General features: G+C 47.7%; 1 protein-coding gene across 1 annotated transcript in view; it reads right to left on the bottom strand.

The window, feature by feature from the left end:
* LOC124619194 (protein unc-93 homolog A-like) overlaps positions 1-19,189 on the bottom strand; it is a 271,654-nt gene that overhangs the window by 122,950 nt on the left and 129,515 nt on the right. The window contains exon 2 of the mRNA XM_047145453.1: positions 15,550-15,836. Within this exon, the coding sequence (XP_047001409.1) occupies positions 15,550-15,836 (287 nt within the window). The remainder of the gene's footprint in view (positions 1-15,549; positions 15,837-19,189) is intronic.

The following is a 19,189-nucleotide window of genomic DNA, read 5'->3' on the forward strand; positions in this document are numbered from 1 at the left end:
AAATATTCAATCATACGACTACTTGCTAGAGATGAACCTTTCTTTTTTGTTTGTTTGGGTCATTAATTTCAGAAGCATTATAGGCAGAAAAGTAGAGTTAATGGACTTGTACCACTATTGAAATAAGCCATATCTCTCAGCGCATGAAGTTCCATTTGGTTGCCTCCTCTCCTTCTGGGTTCTTCATTTTATTTGTCAGGCCACTGCACAGTGCATGCCAGAGCTTATTTCTAAAGTATTATCTATTTTCTCTCCTATTTCATTCGCCTATTGAACGAAAGAAAAAAGATTCTCCTTGTGGCTCTGCAATTGCAGGAGAATGGCCACACACTCTTCTCGGATACAGCTTTTCTAAATTTATTCAACTTGGTTCCTCAAGAATCACAAGGTCTTTTATCCAAGGATTTCCATTTCATTTTCCTGAGTATCTGTGCCACTCTTTGGAATGGGCTATACCGACCAGTTACGATGTTAGCAACGCGTTACTGAATTCGGTCGATGTCTATTTTTTTTTATTTTTATTTTTTTTTCTGTATTGAATTTCAATTCCCCCCGAAGGGGGGCGGGCTGGCAGCAGCTTAGCATGCCGCTCTTCAGCCTACAGACTTTATGAGAAATATGAAGAGAATAAATAATAAAAACAGGCGATAAAATCGGAGACTTAAAGAGTAACATGGTGAAAAGAAATCGTGGAACTTAAAACAAAGAACAGAGGGACGATGTAGCTAATAAAATACATACGAAGCAGACAGGTAAAACAATAGACAGACAATTAAAAAAAGAACACGGTGACAGTCTGGATTCTGTTCGCAAAAGACATAAAATGCACACCTAGCGACAGCATGGTGTCCGTTCGCAACACGAGAAAGACGAACAACACTGAATAGTCACTGGAACACCGCACGAAAAAGTTGGCAAATGCGACACACCACAGCTGAGAGCAGGTGGGGGGAAACCGGACAGATGAGGGGAAAACAAAAAAAGGGGGGAAAGGAGAGAAAAAGCGAAGAGGAGAACCGGGATAGGAGCTGATGGAGGAGGAGGACCCATAAGAGGGGTGGGGGGCAGACGCGACAGGGAGTGGGGTAGGCAGAGGAGGGGAATACAAAAGGACTTGGGGGGGAGAAGGGAGGTTGGGAGAGGTTTAGTGGGGAGAAAACAGGACAGAATGGGGGGAAGAGGGAGCCCAGGGAAAGGACAGAGGAAAGGAGGGGGAGTGAGGATCAGAGTTGATAGGAGGGATAAATGGAGGGAGAGAGGGCATCATCCGGGAGGGGGAGTTGACGGAAGCCACCTTGGGAAAGGAGATGAAGGTTGCAGAGATGGAGGGTAGGGGGGACACAATGGGGAAGACGTGGCAGGGGGCGGGGATGGGAGAGGAGAGGAGCAACCAGGGGGTGAGGAGGTGCAAGACGGCGGGAGGTGTAAAGGATGCGGATATGTTTGAGGAATAAGAGCAGATGGGGGAAAGGAATGAGATCATACAGGATCCGCGTGGGGGACGGGAGGCGGATTCGGAAGGCGAGGAGAAGTGCATGATGCTCAAGGATCTGGAGGGACTTATAGAATTGGGGGGGGGCAGATATCCAGGCAGGACTGGCATAACAGAGGATGGGACAGATTAAGGATTTATAGGTGTGGAGGATGGTAGAGGGGTGCAACCCCCACGTCCGGCCAGAGAGGAGTTTGAGGAGTCAGAGGCGGTTGTGGGCTTTGGATTGGATGGAGCGGAGATGAGAGATCCAGGTGAGGTGTCGGTCAGTGGTGAGGCCAAGGTAGGTGAGGGTGGGGGTGAGGCGGACAGGACATGCGCAAACAGTAAGGGAGAAATCCAGGAGCTGGAAGGAGCGAGTGGTACGACCTACGATGATTGCCTGGGTCTTGGAAGGATTGAGTTTTAGGAGCCACTGGTTACACCATGCAGCAAAAAGGTCAAGGTGAGTCTGGAGAAGGCGTTGGGACTGTTGGAGGGTAGGAGTGAGGGCGAGGAATGTGGTGTCATCAGCATATTGCAAGAGGTGTACTGGAGGGGGGGGGGTTGGGGCATATCCGGGTAGAGAAGAGGGGAGAGGACAGAGCCCTGGGGCACACCTGCAGAGGGGTAGAAGGTGTGGGAATTGGCATTATGGATGGTAACATAGGAGGGGCGGTGGGAGAGGAAGGAGGCCACCAGACGGATGTAGTTGATAGGAAGGGCGTAGGTTTGGAGTTTAAACAGGAGACCGGGATGCCAGACACGGTCGTAGGCCTTTTTGAGGTCAAGGGAGACAAAAATGGCGGAACGACGGGAGTTAAGCTGGTGGGAGAGGAGATGAGTGAGGCGGAGGAGTTGGTCATCAGCAGAGAAGGAAGGTCGAAAGCCACATTGGGTGTTTGGGAGGAGGTGGTGTTGGCGGAGGTGGTGATGGATGCGCCGGGAAAGGATGGATTCCAAGAGCTTGCTGAACACCGATGTGAGACAGATAGGACGATAGGAAGAGGCATCAGATGGAGGCTTGTTGGGTTTGGAGAACATCAGGATACGGGAGGTTTTCCACAGGTCGGGATAGAAGCCAGTGGCAAGGATGACATTGTAGATGGTGGCAAGGAGTGAAAGGAAGGAGGGAGGGCAGTGTTTGAGGTGGCGGTAGGTAATGCAGTCGTGGCCGGGAGCAGTGTTGCGTTTAGTGCGGAGTGTGAGGCTGATGTCCTGTGTAGTGATGGGAGTGTTAAGTTCAGATGGTAGGGTGTGGCCCAAGTACTGGAAGCTAGGAGCAAGGGGAGGAACAGAGGTGTTCGTACAGTCCATGACATCAGGGAAGAGGGAATAATCAAAGTGGGGATCAACGGGGATGGAAAAAACATCAGAGAGGTGGGAGGCAAAGTGGTTGGCCTTACTAAGGTTGTCAGGAAAGGGATGGTCATTAAGGAGGAGAGGGTACTGGGGGGTGGGGCGGGTCCCAGTGAGGCGGTGGAAAGCAGACCAATACTTGGAAGAGTTTATGGAGAGCGTGGTGTTGAGGTGTGTACATGTCTGGCGCCAGGCACGGCGTTTCTTCGCAGTAAGCAGGTTGCGGATGTGTCGTTGTACTCGCCGGTGGCGGGTAAGTGTATCCCGGTCACAAGTGCGGAGAAAAGAGCGGTAGAGGCGGAGGGACTCTTAAAGCAGAAGGACGGCCTGTGGAGGCAGGGCGGGGCGGTGAGGGTGGATGGCTTTGGTGGGGATATGAGTGGCGACGGCGTCAGACAAGGTCTGGTGCAGGAAGGCAGCAGTGCGAGAGATGTCATCTGGAGATTGGAGGGTAAGGTCGTGGCCGTCAACCTGGGTGTGGATGGAGTCCCGGTAGGCATCCCAGTTGGCACAGGAGTAATCATGGACAAGTTTAGGAGGGACGTCAGGGCGGGGAGCATTGCGGGGATGGCGACCATTAGAGATAGTGAGGAGAACAGGAGCATGGTCACTGCCAATGAGGTCAAGGACATCTGCGGTGATGCGCCCAAGGAGGTTGGGAGAGGCAAGGACCACATCAGGAGTGGTGTTGGATTTGGGTCGGGTGTGCTGAGGCAGCAGAACCAGGTCGCCCTGGAGAGTGGTGAGAAACTGATGCCACCACTGGAGGTCAGCAGGATCACGGCTGTGGATATTGAGGTCGGCGGCAAGCACGTAGGTGGAGAAGGTGCGGTCAATGTGGGCCAGGAAATCGTATGGGATGGGGGTGCGAGGGCAGACATAAATGGTGGCACGTGATGGTAAGGGTGGGGAAGAAGAGGCTGAGGGTGAGATGCTCGGCAGGACTGTTAACGAGAGGTTGGGGCTGGACAGGGAGGTGCTTGAGGTGACCTATAGCAACTCCGCCACGCGCCATAGGGTACGGATTATCGGTGCGGTGTAGGGTGTAAGGAGCCGTGGAGATGGAGATACGGGGTTGAAGGAAGGTTTCATTTAGGACGAAGGCATCCACGCGGTGCTTTACGGAGGGTGTGGAGGAAGAGGAGTTTGTGGGTGGGCAGGGAGCGAATGTTGTGGTACAGGATACGGTAGGGTTGTTGTACCATGGGAGGGGAGAGTTAGACGAGGGTGGTGATGGGGGTGAAGGTGAAGTGGGCCTGGTTGTGGGAGTATGTGGCATAGGTGGTCAGATGGAAGATCGAACGGCCAACGAGGGCGATTTGGGAAAGAGTGTGTGAGCGCTGGAAGGGGTGGATGTTTTGGAGCACAATGGTGGTGAAACGGATGATGTCCTCGGCAGTAGGGGGAGGGCGGAGCGAGTTGTTGGGGTGGATGGGGTCATCAACAGGACGGACGGGGTCGGTGAGCTCAGGGGTGACTGGTGGAGGTTTCGCTTTACACTTCGAGGAGTAGGTAGGATGTGGTTCGTTGCAAGTGTTGCAGGAGGGGGGAGAGGTGAGGTTGGGGCAATTCCTGAGGAAGTGTGAGGCTTTGCAGTGGGGACAAGTAGGAGGGTTCTTGCAGGCAGAGGTAACGTGGTCGTTGTAGGTGAGACAGCGTTGGCAGCGGTAGGATTGGACTGGGGAACGTGAGGGGTCCACCTTATGGCGCTGATTGTAGGTGAGGGCTCCCTCGGTGAGGAGGCGGTCAATGGAGGAGGAGGATTCGGTGAATATCCGCATGAGAAAAGTCGGCCCGGCATCAGTGAAGATGCGATGGGCTGAGCGGATTTCAATGTCGGGCCAGGAGTTGAGTTCCGCCAACACCTCAGCCTCCGTGATCAAGGGGCTAAGCTTCGTGATCAGTCGATGTCTACTGCTCACCTGTTTTATAAGGACTGCAAACAATGAAAAAACACTCGAGAATTGATCGAACTGTCGTCTTGTATGCGATTTACTTTACAGATGCACTGCCCTTTCCTAGACCCCAACCAGTACATCTAAGTTTTCGAATCGTCTTTAAGGACCCAAGTTTACTTGTGGCTCACGTGCCATTTGTTACAGACGGATCTCAAAATAACTCAAGTATACTATATGCTGTCTGTAGATGCCATCTGCTGCGATGTATTGTAGCCACATTGTCTCGGCAAAACACAAAAAGGGCTTCAAAGCGTGCAGGCCGAACACAGAAAGCATGTAGATACAGGAACCACCGATATAACAGTTGTAAATTGTTGTAGCTGTGTTTGGACAGCACCAGAGCTACAAACTCTAATAGAAAGCACTGATGCTCAAATCGTTATAGGCACTGAAAGTTGGCTAAGGCCGGAGATAAGTTCAATTGAAATTTTTTGCGAAGAGCCTAAACGTGTTCCGAAATAATAGGCTAAACACAGTTGGAGGTGACGTTTTTGCTGCTGTTAGAAGTAGTTTATCTTATCGCGAAATGTAAGTACAGGGTGCGGCAGAACCGACTAAGCAGTTTCTATCGATTGCCGCTGGGGCTGTGGTAGGTGTAGGCAGTTGCACAGGGTCTGCCTTTGTTCAGTCGTTACCCCAGTGACCAACATGGTCTGGACTGGTGCACATCGTGGTTTTGCCGTTGTAGGCTGTATAGGGTTTTTATTGGTAACGCCATGTGGCGCTCTGTATGAAAATCACTGGCTGTGCTGTGTGCAGTCTGTGGCTGGTTTGCATTGTTGTTGGCTATTGTAGTGTTGGGCAGTTGGCTGTTAACAGCGCGTAGCGTTGCGCAGTTGGAGGTGAGCCGCCAGCAGTGGTGGATGTGGGGAGAGAAATGGCAGTGTTTTGAGAGCGGATGATCTGGACGTGTGTCCATCAGAAACAGTACATTTGTAAGAATGGATGTCATGAACTGCTATATATATTATGACTTTTGAACACTATTAAGGTAAATACATTGTTTGTTCTCTATCAAAATCTTTCATTTTCTAACTATGCCTATAAGTAGTTAGTGCCTTCAGTAGTTAGAATCTTTTATTTAGCTGGCAGTAGTGGCGCTCGCTGTATTGCAGTAGCTTGAGTAACGAAGATTTTTGTGAGGTAAGTGATCTGTGAAAGGTATAGGTTAATGTTAGTCAGGGCCATTTTTGTAGGAATTATTGAAAGTCAGATTCCGTTGCGCTAAAAATATTGTGTGTCAGTTTAAGCACAGTCATGTATAATTTTTCTAAGGGGACGTTTCACCGTTCGCGCTTATTATGAAAACAACAGATCTGTGAGCCGGCCGCGGTGGTCTCGCGGTTCTAGGCGCGCAGTCCGGAACCGTGGGACTGCTACGGTCGCAGGTTCGAATCCTGCCTCTGGCATGGATGTGTGTGATGTCCTTAGGTTAGTTGGATTTAAGTAGTTCTCAGTTCTAGGGGACTGATAACCACAGCAGTTGAGTCCCATAGTGCTCAGAGCCATTTTTGAACAGATCTGTGATCCACACATAACGAGCTTTTCGGCGACAGTTCAACATTCCACGCAACAATGCCGTCTTAATGCAAACACAATTCGGTCCTGGGTTCGCCAGTTGGAGGAAACTGGTAGCACACTAAGAGTAGATACAGATGGCCGACGCAGATCCATCAGAACGCCAGAAAATGTGCAGTGGGTGAGAACAGCAGTTCAACAATCGCCGCAACGTTCAGCTCGACGACATGCTGTTGCATTGGGGATTTCAGACCCGAGTTTGAGAAGGGTTCTGCAATGCGATTTTAAGTTCCATCCTTTCAAAATAATGATTGCTCAAGAAATTCGCTCAGCAGGCTACGCCAAATGTTTTCTCAGATCCCTCCGAATACAGCGTTCTTCAGCAGTGACGAGGCACATTTTCATGGTTCAAATGGCTCTGAGCACTATGGGACTTAACATCTGAGGTCATCAGTCTCCTAGAACTACTTAAACCTAACTAACCTAAGGACGACACACACATCCGTGCCCGAGGCACGATTCGAACCTGCGACCGTAGCAGTCGCGCGCTTCCGGACTGAAGCGTCTAGAACCGCTCGGCCACCGCGGCTGGCCACATTTTCGTCTTAGTGGGTGCGTGAATAAGCAAAACTTTCGCTACTGGGCTGAAAATAACCCCCGAATTATTCATGAACGCAACATTCTCCTGAAGTGCCAGTGTGGTGTGGCATATTACAATTTGGCGTGGTGGGCCCTCATATTTTTGAGGAGGGAGGAGTGATCGTGGCAGTGAATTCCACACGCTATGTTTCAATGTTGCAAAATTTTCTGCAACCCAGAATGAACGAGATTGTTGAAGAACATGGTTCCAAAGGGATGGAGCTACGGCTCACACAGCTCGAATTTCACTTGATGTTTCGGAGAAATGTTTCCGGGACGCCTCGTCTCTTTGAGGGGTGATGTCGGGTAGCCTGCGCGGTCACCAGATTTGAGCATTTGTGACTACTTTCTTTGGGGATATCTAAAGGAAAAGGTTTTCAAGCGCCGCCCTCACACCCTACCAGAGTTAAAAGAGCGGATTATTGACGAAGTGAATGCCATACCCCGCGATATGTAAGCAAGAGCTGCTCGAAATCTCAGGGATCGTCTACAACATTGTATTGATGCTAAAGGCCGCCATATTGAGGACATTATTTTCAAAACTAAATGAATGTAAAATGGTATATTATACTAATTTTTCTCTATACATCCAGATTTACTTTTTATTGCTCCTTAAAACTGCTTAGTCGGTTCTGCTGCACCCTGTAGATAGTTCCTGTGAGTTAGTACGGGCAGAGGCCATTCTTGGCAACCGGAATAAAATAATAAATGGATCGTTTTACCGACATCCCTATTCAGATGATGCAATTGCTGAAAGATGTTTGGACAACTTGGTTGTGATATAAATTAACTTAGTATTAAGAAGAGTCTAAATCACGTTATTTTATTTATTTAGTGCCGACCGGTTTCAGCCCATCGCAGGGGCCATCTTCAGGGCGAACATATGGTCGACTGCGGGTGGCGTCACATCTATCGAGGTCTCCTGCCACACCTTGGTAGACGTGACGTCACCAGCAGTCGACCATTTGTTCGCACTAAATAAATAAAAAAACGCGATTAAGACTGTTTTCTTAATACTAAATTGCTGAAAGGTATAAGGAAACGTGAGTTTAATTCCAAATATGTACCCAACTCATACAATTATAGTTGGTGGTGACTTTTATTTAGTCTCGATATGTTGGCAAAACATATGTTTAAATCCGGAGGTACGCATAACACATCACCCGAAATTGTGCTAAACGCATTCTGTGAAAATTATTTCTAGCAGTTAACTCATGAGCCAACGCGAATAGTAAACGGTTGTGATAACCAACTTGACCTCTTAGCAACAATTAATCCTGAGTTAATAAAGAGCATCAAGACGGATACAGAGAATAGTGAACACAGGGTTGTCGAAGCGAGATTGTATATTGTAACCCCCAAATCCTCCCAAAAACGAAAAATATACCCATTCGAAAAAGCAGATAAAAATTCACTTGACGCCTTTCTGAGAGACAATCTCCACTCCTTCCAGATGAACGATGTAAGTGTAGACCAGTTGCGGCTTGAATTCAAAGAAATAATATCGGCAGCAATTGAGAGATTTATCCCAAATAAATTAACAAACGACGGATCTGGTCCTCCTTGGTATACAAAACCAGAACACTGTTGCAGAAATTTAAACGGACGCAAAATCTCCAGGCTTGACAGTCTTTTACAGAAGCTCGAAATTTAGCGCGGACTTCAATGTGAGGTTCTTATAATAGTTTCCACAACGAAACTTTGTCTCGAAACCTGCAGAGAATCCAAAGAGATTTTGCCCGTATGTGAAGTATGCTAACAGTAAGACACAATCAATGCTTTTTTGCGCGATAGCAATGGAAATACTATCGACGACAGTGCTGCCAAAGCAGAGTTACTAAACACAGCGTTCCGAAATTTCTTCACCAAAGAGCAGAAGTAAATATTCCAGAATTCGAATCAAGAAGAGCTGCAAAGATGCGTAACGTAGAAATAGATATCCTCAGAGTAGTGAAACAACTTAAATCACATAACAAAAGCAAGTCTTCCGGTCCAGACTGTATACTTGTTGGGTTCCTTTCAGAGTACGCTGATACAATAGCTCCATACTTAACAACTATATACAAGCGTTCGCTCGACGAAAGATCCGCACCAAAAGACTGGAAAGTTGCACAGGTCACACCAATACTCAAGAAAGGTAGTAGAGATAATCTACTAAATTACAGGCCCGTATCATTAACGTCAATATGCAGCAGGATTTTGGAACATATATCGTATTCCAACATTATTGCATTACCTCGAAGAGAGCGGTCTATTGACAGACACTCAACACGAATTTAGAAAACATCGTTCTTCTGAAACACAACTAACTATTTACTCACACGAAGTGCTGAGTTCTATTGACAAGGGATTTCAAATTGATTCCGTATTTCTAGATTTCCAGAAGTCTTTTGACACTGTACCACACAAGCGACTTGTAGTGAAATTGCTTGCTTATGGAATATCGTCTCAGTTATCTGACTTGATTCATGATTTCCTGCCAGAGAGCTCACAGTTCGTAGTAACTGGTGGAAAGTCATCGAGCAAAACAGAAGTGATTTATGGCTTTCTCAGAGGTAGTGCTATAGGCCCTTTCGTGTTCCTTATCTACATAAACGATTTAGGAGACAATCTGAGTAGCCGTCTTAGCTTATTTGCGTATGCTGCTGTCGTTTATCAACTAATAAAGTCGTCAGAAGATTCTAACAAGTTGCAAAAGGATTTAGAAAAGATATCTGTATTGTGTAAAAATTCGAAATCGACCCTAAATAACGAAAAGTGTGAGGTCATCCACATGAATGCTAAAAGGAATCCGTTAAACTTCATTTACACGATACATCACTCAAATATAAAGGCCGTAAATTCAACTAAATACATAGGAATTACAACTACGAACACATAGAAAAAGTTGTGGGGAAGGCTAACCAAAGACTGCGTTTTACTGGCAGGACACTTGGAAAATGTGACAGATCTACTAAAGAGACTGCCTACATTACGCTTGTCCGTCCTCTAATAGAATATTGCTGTGCGGTGTGGGATCCTTACCAGTTAGGACTGACGGAGTGCACGAAGAAAGTTCAAAGAAGGGCTTCACGTTTTGTGTTATCACGAAATAGGGGAGAGAGTGTCACTGAAATGATACAGGATTTGGGGTGGACATCATTAAAACAAAGGCGTTTTTTGTTACGACGGAAACTTCTCACGAAATTTGAATCACCTACTTTCACCTTCGAATGCGAAAATATTTTGTTGACGCCGACTTACATACGAAGGAACGATCATCATAATAAAATGAGGGAAATCAGAGCCCGCACGAAAAGATATAGGTGATCGTTTCTTCCGCACTGTACGAGATTGGAATAATAAAGAATTATTGGGTAGATGACCAGATGAACCCTCCGCCAGGCACTTAAATGTGATTTGCAGAGTATCCATGAAGATGTAGATATATTTAGGTGGTCACCTCTTTAATCAATGTGTCATACTTGATTGCCTTCATGTACTTTCACTTATCGAGCATTTTGATTGTATTTTTATGTATCAAATACCTTCTATTTGAACACGTTTTTATTAATGTAGGTCGCATTCTTGTCTGTTTGTTCGGTACAAATTTTGAAATTGATTTTAAACTCACTTTCCAATTAGGTAGAGAGTTGAAACTTTCCACGTAACTGACAACTGAATGAATGACAATGCAATATTAACCAGCTTTCGTGTCTAGTGTATGGCGGAGGGTACTTTGCGTAGCATTGAGGACGAATGCAGCGACAGTGACATGATTAGTTCTGTAAAGAAGCATAAGGCGGCAATATTATCAAGTAATTCCGACAATAACTATGAAGCTGATTAAATATCTTCAACATTTCACGGCCCTGTCAGCAACTGTGTAAATATTAATTTTAATTTTAATAATTAACAGCCTCAGTTGCAACGCTTACCTTGAATTTACCTAGGTTTCAGTCGGGAAAACCCAACCTTCTTAAGAATAACAGTACCTACCGTTTGTCCATAGTGGACATCGTCAAGCTAAAACTACAAATCCATAAATCATCGTCAGACTATAAAACTTATCTGGAACTCCCTCGGCCACACTTCGCGACCGCGATGCGGCAGCCACTAGTACCAACAACTCCAGTGCCATGAAAAGATGGCCTAAATTTCTCAGTTGAGGATTCATAGCACGGACAGCTCAATCGAGGTGGTACCATAGATTTAAGACTGGGTTTTAATCCGGGGAGTTCCGTAGACAGGGTTGTTGTTGTTGTTATGGTCTTCAGTCCAGAGACTGATTTGATGCAACTTTCCATTCTCTATCCTGTGCAAGGTTCTTCATCTCCCAGTACCTACTGCAACCTATATCCTTCTGAATGCGTTTAGTGTATTCATCTCATGGTGTCCCTCTGCGATTTTTACCCTCCACGCTGCCCTCCAATACTAAATTGGTGATCCCTTGATGCCTCAGAATATGCCCTACCAACCGATCCCTTCTTCTTGTCAAGCTGTGCCACAAATTTCTCTTCTCTCCAGTTCTATTCAATACCTCCTCATTAGTTATGTGATCTACCCATCTAATCTTCAGCATTCTTCTGTAGCACCACGTTTCGAAAGCTTCTTGTCTAAACTATTTATCGTCCACGTTTCACTTTCATACATGGCTACACTCCATACAAATACTTTCAAAAACGACTTCCTGACACTTAAATCTGTACTCGATGTTAACAAATTTCTCTTCTTCAGAAACGCTTTCGTTGCCATTGCCAGTCTACATTTTATGTCCTCTCTGCTTCGACCATCATCAGTTATTTTGCTCCCCAAATAGCAAAACTTATTTAATACTTTAAGCGTCTCATTTCCTAATCTAAATCCTTCAGCATCACCCCATTTAATTCGACCACATTCCATTATTCTCGTTTTGCTTTTGTTGATGTTCATCTTATATCCTCCTTTCAATACCATGTCCATTTCGTTCAGCCGCTCTTCCAGGTCCTTTGGTGTCTCTGACAGAATTACAATATCATCGGCAAACCTCAGAGTTTTTATTTCTTCTCTATGGATTTTAATTCCTACTCCAAATTTTTCTTTTGTTTCCTTTACTGCTTTCTCAGTATACAGATTGAATAACATCGGGGAGAGGCTACAACCCTGTCTCACTCCCTTCCCAACCACTGCTTCCCTTTCATGTCCCTCGACTCTTATAGCTGCCATCTGGTTTCTGTACAAATTGTAAACAGCCTTTCGCTCCCTGTATTTTACCCCTTTTACCTTCAGAATTTGGAAGAGAGTATCCCAGTCAACATTGTCGAAAGCTTTCTCTAAGTCTACAAATGCTAGAAACGTAGGTTTGCCTTTCCTTAATCTATTTTCTAAGATAAGTCGTAGGGTCAGTATTGCCTCTCGTGTTCAAACATTTCTACGGAACCGAAACTGATCTTCCCCACGGTCGGCTTCTACCAGTTTTTCCATTCGTCTGTAAAGAATTCTTGTTAGTATTTTGCAGCAGTGGCAATACAGGGTAATACAGTAAAATCATCCTGATCCTCTTCAAACCACGTACATACACGGTGAACTGTGTTACATGTTGTGTTGTCCTCCTGATGTATCCCGTCATGCTGAGGAAAAACCAACTGCAAGTAAGGGTGGAGATGCCCGCCTGGTTAGCCGAGCAGTCTGACGCACGGCCTTCCGGGCGGGAAGGAGCGCCTGGTCCCCGGCACGAATCCGCCTGGCGGCCTTGTGTTGAGGTCCGGTGAGCCAGCCGGACTGTGGATGGTTTTTAGGCGGTTTTCCAGCTGCCTCGACGAATGCGGGCTGGTTTCCCTTATTCCACCTCAGCTACACTATGTCGGCGATTGTTGCGCAAACAGGTTCTCCATGTACGCATACACCACCACTACTCTACCACGCAAACATAGGGGTTACATTCGTCTGGTGCGAGACGCTCCCTGGGGGGTCCACCGGGGGCCGAACTGCACAATAACCCTGGGTTCGGTGTGGGGCGGCGGAGGGGTGAAGTGGACTGCGGTAATCGTCATGGGGTTGTGGACCACTGCAGCTGCGGTGGGGACAGATCCTCTCCGTCGTTTGGTTCAAATGGCTCTGAGCACTATGGGACTTAACTTCTAAGGTCATCAGTCGCCTAGAACTTAGAACTACTTAAACCTAACTAACCTAAGGACATCACACACTTCCATGCCCGAGGCATGATTCGAACCTGCGACCGTAGCGGTCGCGCAGTTCCAGACTGTAGCGCCTAGAACAGCTCGGCCACTCCCGCCGGCTTCTCCGTCGTTTCAAGGTCCCCGGTTCACATACAATACCAGACATACAAAGGGTGGAGATGTCCCCCAAAGATAGATGTATAGTTGCGTTGATCCATTGCGCCTTCCAGAATGACTAAATCACCTGGGCAATGCCACGAAAACATTTTACAGACCATAACCCTCCCTCCTCGAGCTTGGACCCTTCTGACAACTGCTGCAGGCATCTACTTTCAGACGTTTGTCACTGTACATGCCAACAGCCATCTGTCCAAAGGAGCATAAAATGTGATTTATTTGGAAAGGCCACCTTTCAGAATTCATGGACGTCCGGTTGTGGTACTGGCATGCAAATACCAGCTTCTGTCCTTGATTAACAGCAGTCAGCATGGAAGCATGAACCAGGTGCCTTCTGTGGAGGCTCATACACAGTAATGTCCGCTGAACAGTCGTTGAGGAGAAACTGTTGGTAGCCCCTTGATCCATCTGGGCGGCCAGTTACTGAAAAGCTGTCTGTCTATTCGTCTGTACATATCTCTGCAGCCATCGTTCACCCCTGTCACTTATTGCCTTTGGTACACCACAGTTGCCTCTGTGCTGGTTTCAGATAGCGCCATATTGCCATGCAAAGTATACGAGGTGCGACAATAAAGTAATAAGGCTGATGTGAAAAAAAAAGTTGCTTACCGTTTTAGTCAAGTTTAGTGTTGTCTCCTTCACAGTAGCTCCCTTCTGATTGCACACACATTTTCCAGCGCTTCTGCCACTGATGGTAACGTTTCTGGAACTCATCTTCTGTAATATCCTCCAAGACTCTCGTCACAGCTTTTTGGACATCTTGTTTTGTTTGAAAATGGTGTCCCTTGACCGCCGTTGTGACTCTTGGACATAAAAAAAAGTCGCATGGAGCGATATCTGGCGAATAAGGTAGCTGTTGTTGAACTAAAATTTGTTTTGAGGTTAAAAATTGCTGTACTGACAGAGCAGCATGGGATGGCGCATTATCGTGATGCAGAATCCAATTATCAGCAATGTTGGCACCGGACACGAAGAACCCTTTTACGAAGTCTTTCTAAAATTTCTTTGTGGTAATATTGGTTAACTGGTTGTCCAGGAGGCACCCACTCTTTATGAACAATTCCCTTGGAATCAAAGAAGCACACAAGCATGCATTTGACTTTTGACTTTGACATGCGAGCTTATTTTGGTCTGGGTGATCCCTCTGAGCACCATGGCGAACTTTGGAGTTTTGTCTCTGGATCGTACTGAAAAAACCAACTTTCACCACCAGTGATAACACGGCTCTGAACTGATTTCCGTTTGCTCTCACAGATCGGCTGCCACATTTTTCCATGTTTCTCGCTGTTGTGGTGTGAGATTTTTGGGGACGATTTTTGCACAAATCTTTCTCATACCAAGATCTTCAGTTATTATTAGATGAACCGTTTCTCAATTGATGTTCAGTTCTTCTGCAATCATTTTCAAGGATAATCTTCTATAAGATCGTACGAATTCACGCACCCTGGCCAAGTTGACATCTGTCCGTGAGGTTGATGGTCGTCCACTGCGGTCTTCATCTTCAACATTCGTTCTACCTTCACTAGACATTTATGCCAATGAAAAACTTGAGCTCTTGACATAACCTCCTCTCCAAAAGCCTTCCAAAGCTTACCGTAAGTTGTCGTCGCGTTTTCACCCAATTTAACGCAAAAAGAAATGTCATACCGTTTCGCAATATTATGCGGTTCCATTTCCGTGACGAGAGACACAAACACGTGTTAACTTATTAGAGCACAACTCACGACTGAGCTGTTGCATCAATGTGCCGCTTGGACTAGAAGCAGCTTATAGTCAGAGGTCAAAGATGTTGTGCGTACGCAAGCCTGCAGGGTTGCCACATCTTGCAAAGAAAATCAGTCTCATTACTTTATTGTCGCACCTCGTACATTGACCGCACTGGCATTCAAACAGTGTCCAAACTTAGCCATTTCGGAAATGCTCCCACCCTTGACCCAAAAGCTAATGACCGTGCCCTTTTGGAAGGCAGATAAGTTACTCCGTTTCGGTATTACGAGAACGACTGCCCTGTTTTCAGCATCCCCCCCCCCCCCCCCCCCCCCCCGATACGCTTTATGTACCCTGCACTGCCAGTGCTGCCACCTGCCGTCTGTTGGTGGTTATTGCACTTTGACTCTCGAAATAGGTGGTGACCTCATTAGTGTGACTGGACCACGTGTAAAGATCGCATATCTCTGCTAAACATAATTTGAAAAAACGTGGACATGACCTATTTTCCAACTCACCAATCCGTTATGGAGTCTCGTTTTCGATCCGCTCGAATATTTGACCAAAAATAAAAAAGACTTACCGAGGGAGGAGATGGCGTTGCCCAGGACGTTGGCGACGGGGAAGATGGTGAAGAAGACGCCGAAGAAGCGCACCTGGACGTCGTCGTCGCGCTGCCCGGCGAGGCTGGCGAAGCGGCGGGCGGCGGCGGTGAGGTAGGAGCACTTGGCGCACCAGAGCGGGCCGCCGCCCAGCCCCACCAGGGCCGCCGCCGGCAGCAGGGAGCCGCGCGTCGCCCAGAACTGCGCCGCCAGGTACGGCGTGTAGACCGCCATGCTCGCCACCAGCGTCCACTTGCAGCCCAGCCGCCTGCCAACAAGGGGCGGCGCTGCACTCTGTGCACTCGAAGGCAAAGCACTTGCATTGAAGTTATAAAGCCCGGCTTTATATCACAGGACTGGAAGCAGAGACTTGTGGTTTCTAATACAATATGCGTGAACTACACTACTGGCCGTTAAAATTGCTACACCAAGAAGAAATGCAGATGATAAACGTGTATTCATTGGACAAATATATTATGCTAGAACTGACATGTGACTACATTTTCACGCAGTTTGGATGCATAGATCCTGAGAAATAAGTACCCAGAATAACCACCTCCGGCCGTAATAACGGCCTTGATACACCTGGGCATTGAGTCAAAGAGAGCTTGCATGGCGTGTACAGGTACAGCTGCCCATGCAGCTTCAACACGATACCACAGTTATCGTTGGTGTATTGTGACGAGCCAATTACTCGGCCACCGTTGACCAGACGTTTTCAATTGGTGAGAGATCTGGAGAATGTGCTGGCAACGGCAGCAGTCGAACATTTTCTGTACCCAGAAAGGCCCGTACAGGGTCTGCAACATGCGGTCGTGCATTATCCTGCTGAAATGTAGGATTTTGCAGGGATCGAATGAAGGGCAGAGCTACGGGTCGTAACACATCTGAGATGTAACGTCCACTGTTCAAAGTGCCGTCATTGCGGACAAGAGGTGACCGAGACATGTAAACAATGGCACACCATGCCATCACGCCGGGTGATACGCCAGTATGGCGATAAAGAATACACGCTTCCAATGTGCGTTCACTGCGATGTCGCCAACAAGCATGCGACCATCATGATGCTGTAAACAGAAACTGGATTCATCCGAAAAAATGACGTTTTGCCATTCGTGCACCCACGTTCGTCGTTGAGTACACCATTACAGGCTCTCCTGTCTGTGATGCAGCATCAAGAGTAACCGCAGCCATGGTCTATGAGCTGACAGTCCATGCTGCTACAAACGTCGAACTGTTCGTGCAGATGGTTGTTTTCTTGCAAACGTCCCCATCTGTTGGCTCAGGGATCGAGACGTGGCTGCACGATCCGTTACAGCCATGTGGAGAAGATGCCTGTCATCTCGACTTCTAGTGATGCGAGGCCGTTGGGATCGAGCACGGCGTTCCGTATTACCCTCCTAAACCCACCGATTCCATATTCTGCTAACAGTCATTGGATCTCGACCAACGCGAGCAGCAATGTCGCGATACGATAAACCGCAATCGCGATAGGCTACAATCCGACCTTAATCATGTCGGAAACGTGATGGTACGCATTTCTTCTTCTTACCCGAGGCATCACAACAACGTTTGTCCAGGCAACGCCGGTCAACTGCTGTTTGTGTATGAGAAATCGGTTAGAAACTTTCCTCATGTCAGCACATTGTAGGTGTCGCCACCGGCGCCAACCTTGTGTGAATGCTCATAAAAGCATATCACAGCATCTTCTTCCTGTCGGTTAAATTTCACGTCTGTAGCACGTCATCTTCGTGTTGCAGCAATTTTAATGGCCAGTAGTGTAGTTGTGAATGCGTGACAGTTGGCAGCACTGTGCGGCGCACTGCGGCAGCGGCGAGAGTGAGAACCGTTTTTGATAATATTTCAAGAGGCAGTGTTTTCATTACAAGAACAGCGTGTAATCGTTCCTGTTCTCCATTTGTGTTGTGTGACACCAATTAAAATTCATCGCTACTTGAATGAAATGTGCGGTGATGGACTCACGAATGCTTTGAATGTATACTCGTGGGCGTAAAATTCAAAGGAGGCAGAGAAGGAAGAGAAGCGCAATCTGGTACCGCGCGCCGCGGAATTTGAATCCCCGCCAGACGTCATGGACGTCGGAGACCCCTAGGGGTCTCTGCATCATTGCGCCTCCTGGCCTGCATTTAGTGTGAGGGCGCCACAGTGGAACACTTGGTTCCAACAGCCAATAGCGGCGCCCCCGATAGAGTATTTAAGCGCCTGCCTCTCACTCAACCAGAGTCCACTGGTTACTACCCCGACCTGTGGAAAACCTCCCGTATCCTCATGTTCCTTAAACCTGGCAAACCGCCGTCCGCTGTCTCCTCCTACCGTCCCATCAGCCTTACCTCGGTCTTCAGCAAGGTCCTGGAATCTGTCCTCACCCGACGCATCCACCAGCATCTCCGCCAGTACCGCCTCCTTCCCATTACCCAGTGTGGCTTTCGACTGTCCTTCTCTTCCGACGACCTTCCCCTTCACCTCACTCGATCCTTTCCGAACATCTTAATTCCCGTCGCTCCGCAATCTTCCTCTCCCTGGACCTCGAACGTGCTTATGACCGCGTATGGAATTCCAATCTCTTCTTCAAGCTCCAAACCTTCGCCCTTCCCATTAACTACGTCCGTCTGATCGGCTCCTTTCTCTCCCGCCGTCCTTCCTATATCACCCTCCATAACTCAGATTCCTACACCTTTTTCCCCTCCGCCGGTGTGCCCCAAGGCTCCGTCCTCTCCCCCCTTCTGTACCTTTTGTACACGGCGGACATGCCGCCGCCGTCATCCCCCATCCACCTTCTCCAGTTTGCCGATGACACCGCCTTCCTTGCCCTTGCCCCCACCCTACAGCGCTCCCAACACCTTCTCCAATCCCATCTTGACCGGTTCACCGCTTGGTGCAACCAGTGGCTGCTCAAGGTCAATCCCTCCAAAACCCAGGCGATCATTGTAGGCAAAACCACCCCTTCCTTCCGCCTCCTTGATTTCTATCTCACCATCTATGGCCGTCCTATCGCCCTCACTCCCACCCTTAAGTACCTTGGCGTCACCCTCGACCGTCGCCTCTCCTTGACTCCCCACCTCCGGACAATCCAAGCGAAGGCACGCTCCCGACGCAGTCTCCTCAAGCTCCTCTCCGGCCGTACGTGGGGTCTGGACCCCTCCACCATCCTCCACACCTATAAATCCCTCATCCGCCCTATCCTTTGTTATGCGACCGCTACGGTCGCAGGTTCGAATCCTGTCTCGGGCATGGATGTGTGTGATGTCCTTAGGTTAGTTAGGTTTAATTAGTTCTAAGTTCTAGGGGACTGATGACCTCAGAAGTTAAGTCTCATAGTGCTCAGAGCCATTTGAACCATTTTTTTAAGGCGCCGTAACGGCTGTACGATACGTGAATGCCATCCTCCGACCGATAGTGCAACTATGTCGGTAGCGTATTAGCGAGGCATTCGTCTTCATGGACGACAATTCGCACCTCCATCGTGCACATGTTGTGAATGACTTCCTTCAGGATAACGACATCGCTCGACTAGAGTGGCCAGCATGTTCTCCAGAGATGAACCCTATTGAACATGCCTGGGATGGACTGGAAAGGGCTGTTTGTGAACGACGTAACCCA

Source organism: Schistocerca americana, chromosome 1 (assembly GCF_021461395.2).
Source record: "Schistocerca americana isolate TAMUIC-IGC-003095 chromosome 1, iqSchAmer2.1, whole genome shotgun sequence".
In the NCBI taxonomy this organism is placed as follows: Eukaryota; Metazoa; Arthropoda; class Insecta; order Orthoptera; family Acrididae; genus Schistocerca; species Schistocerca americana.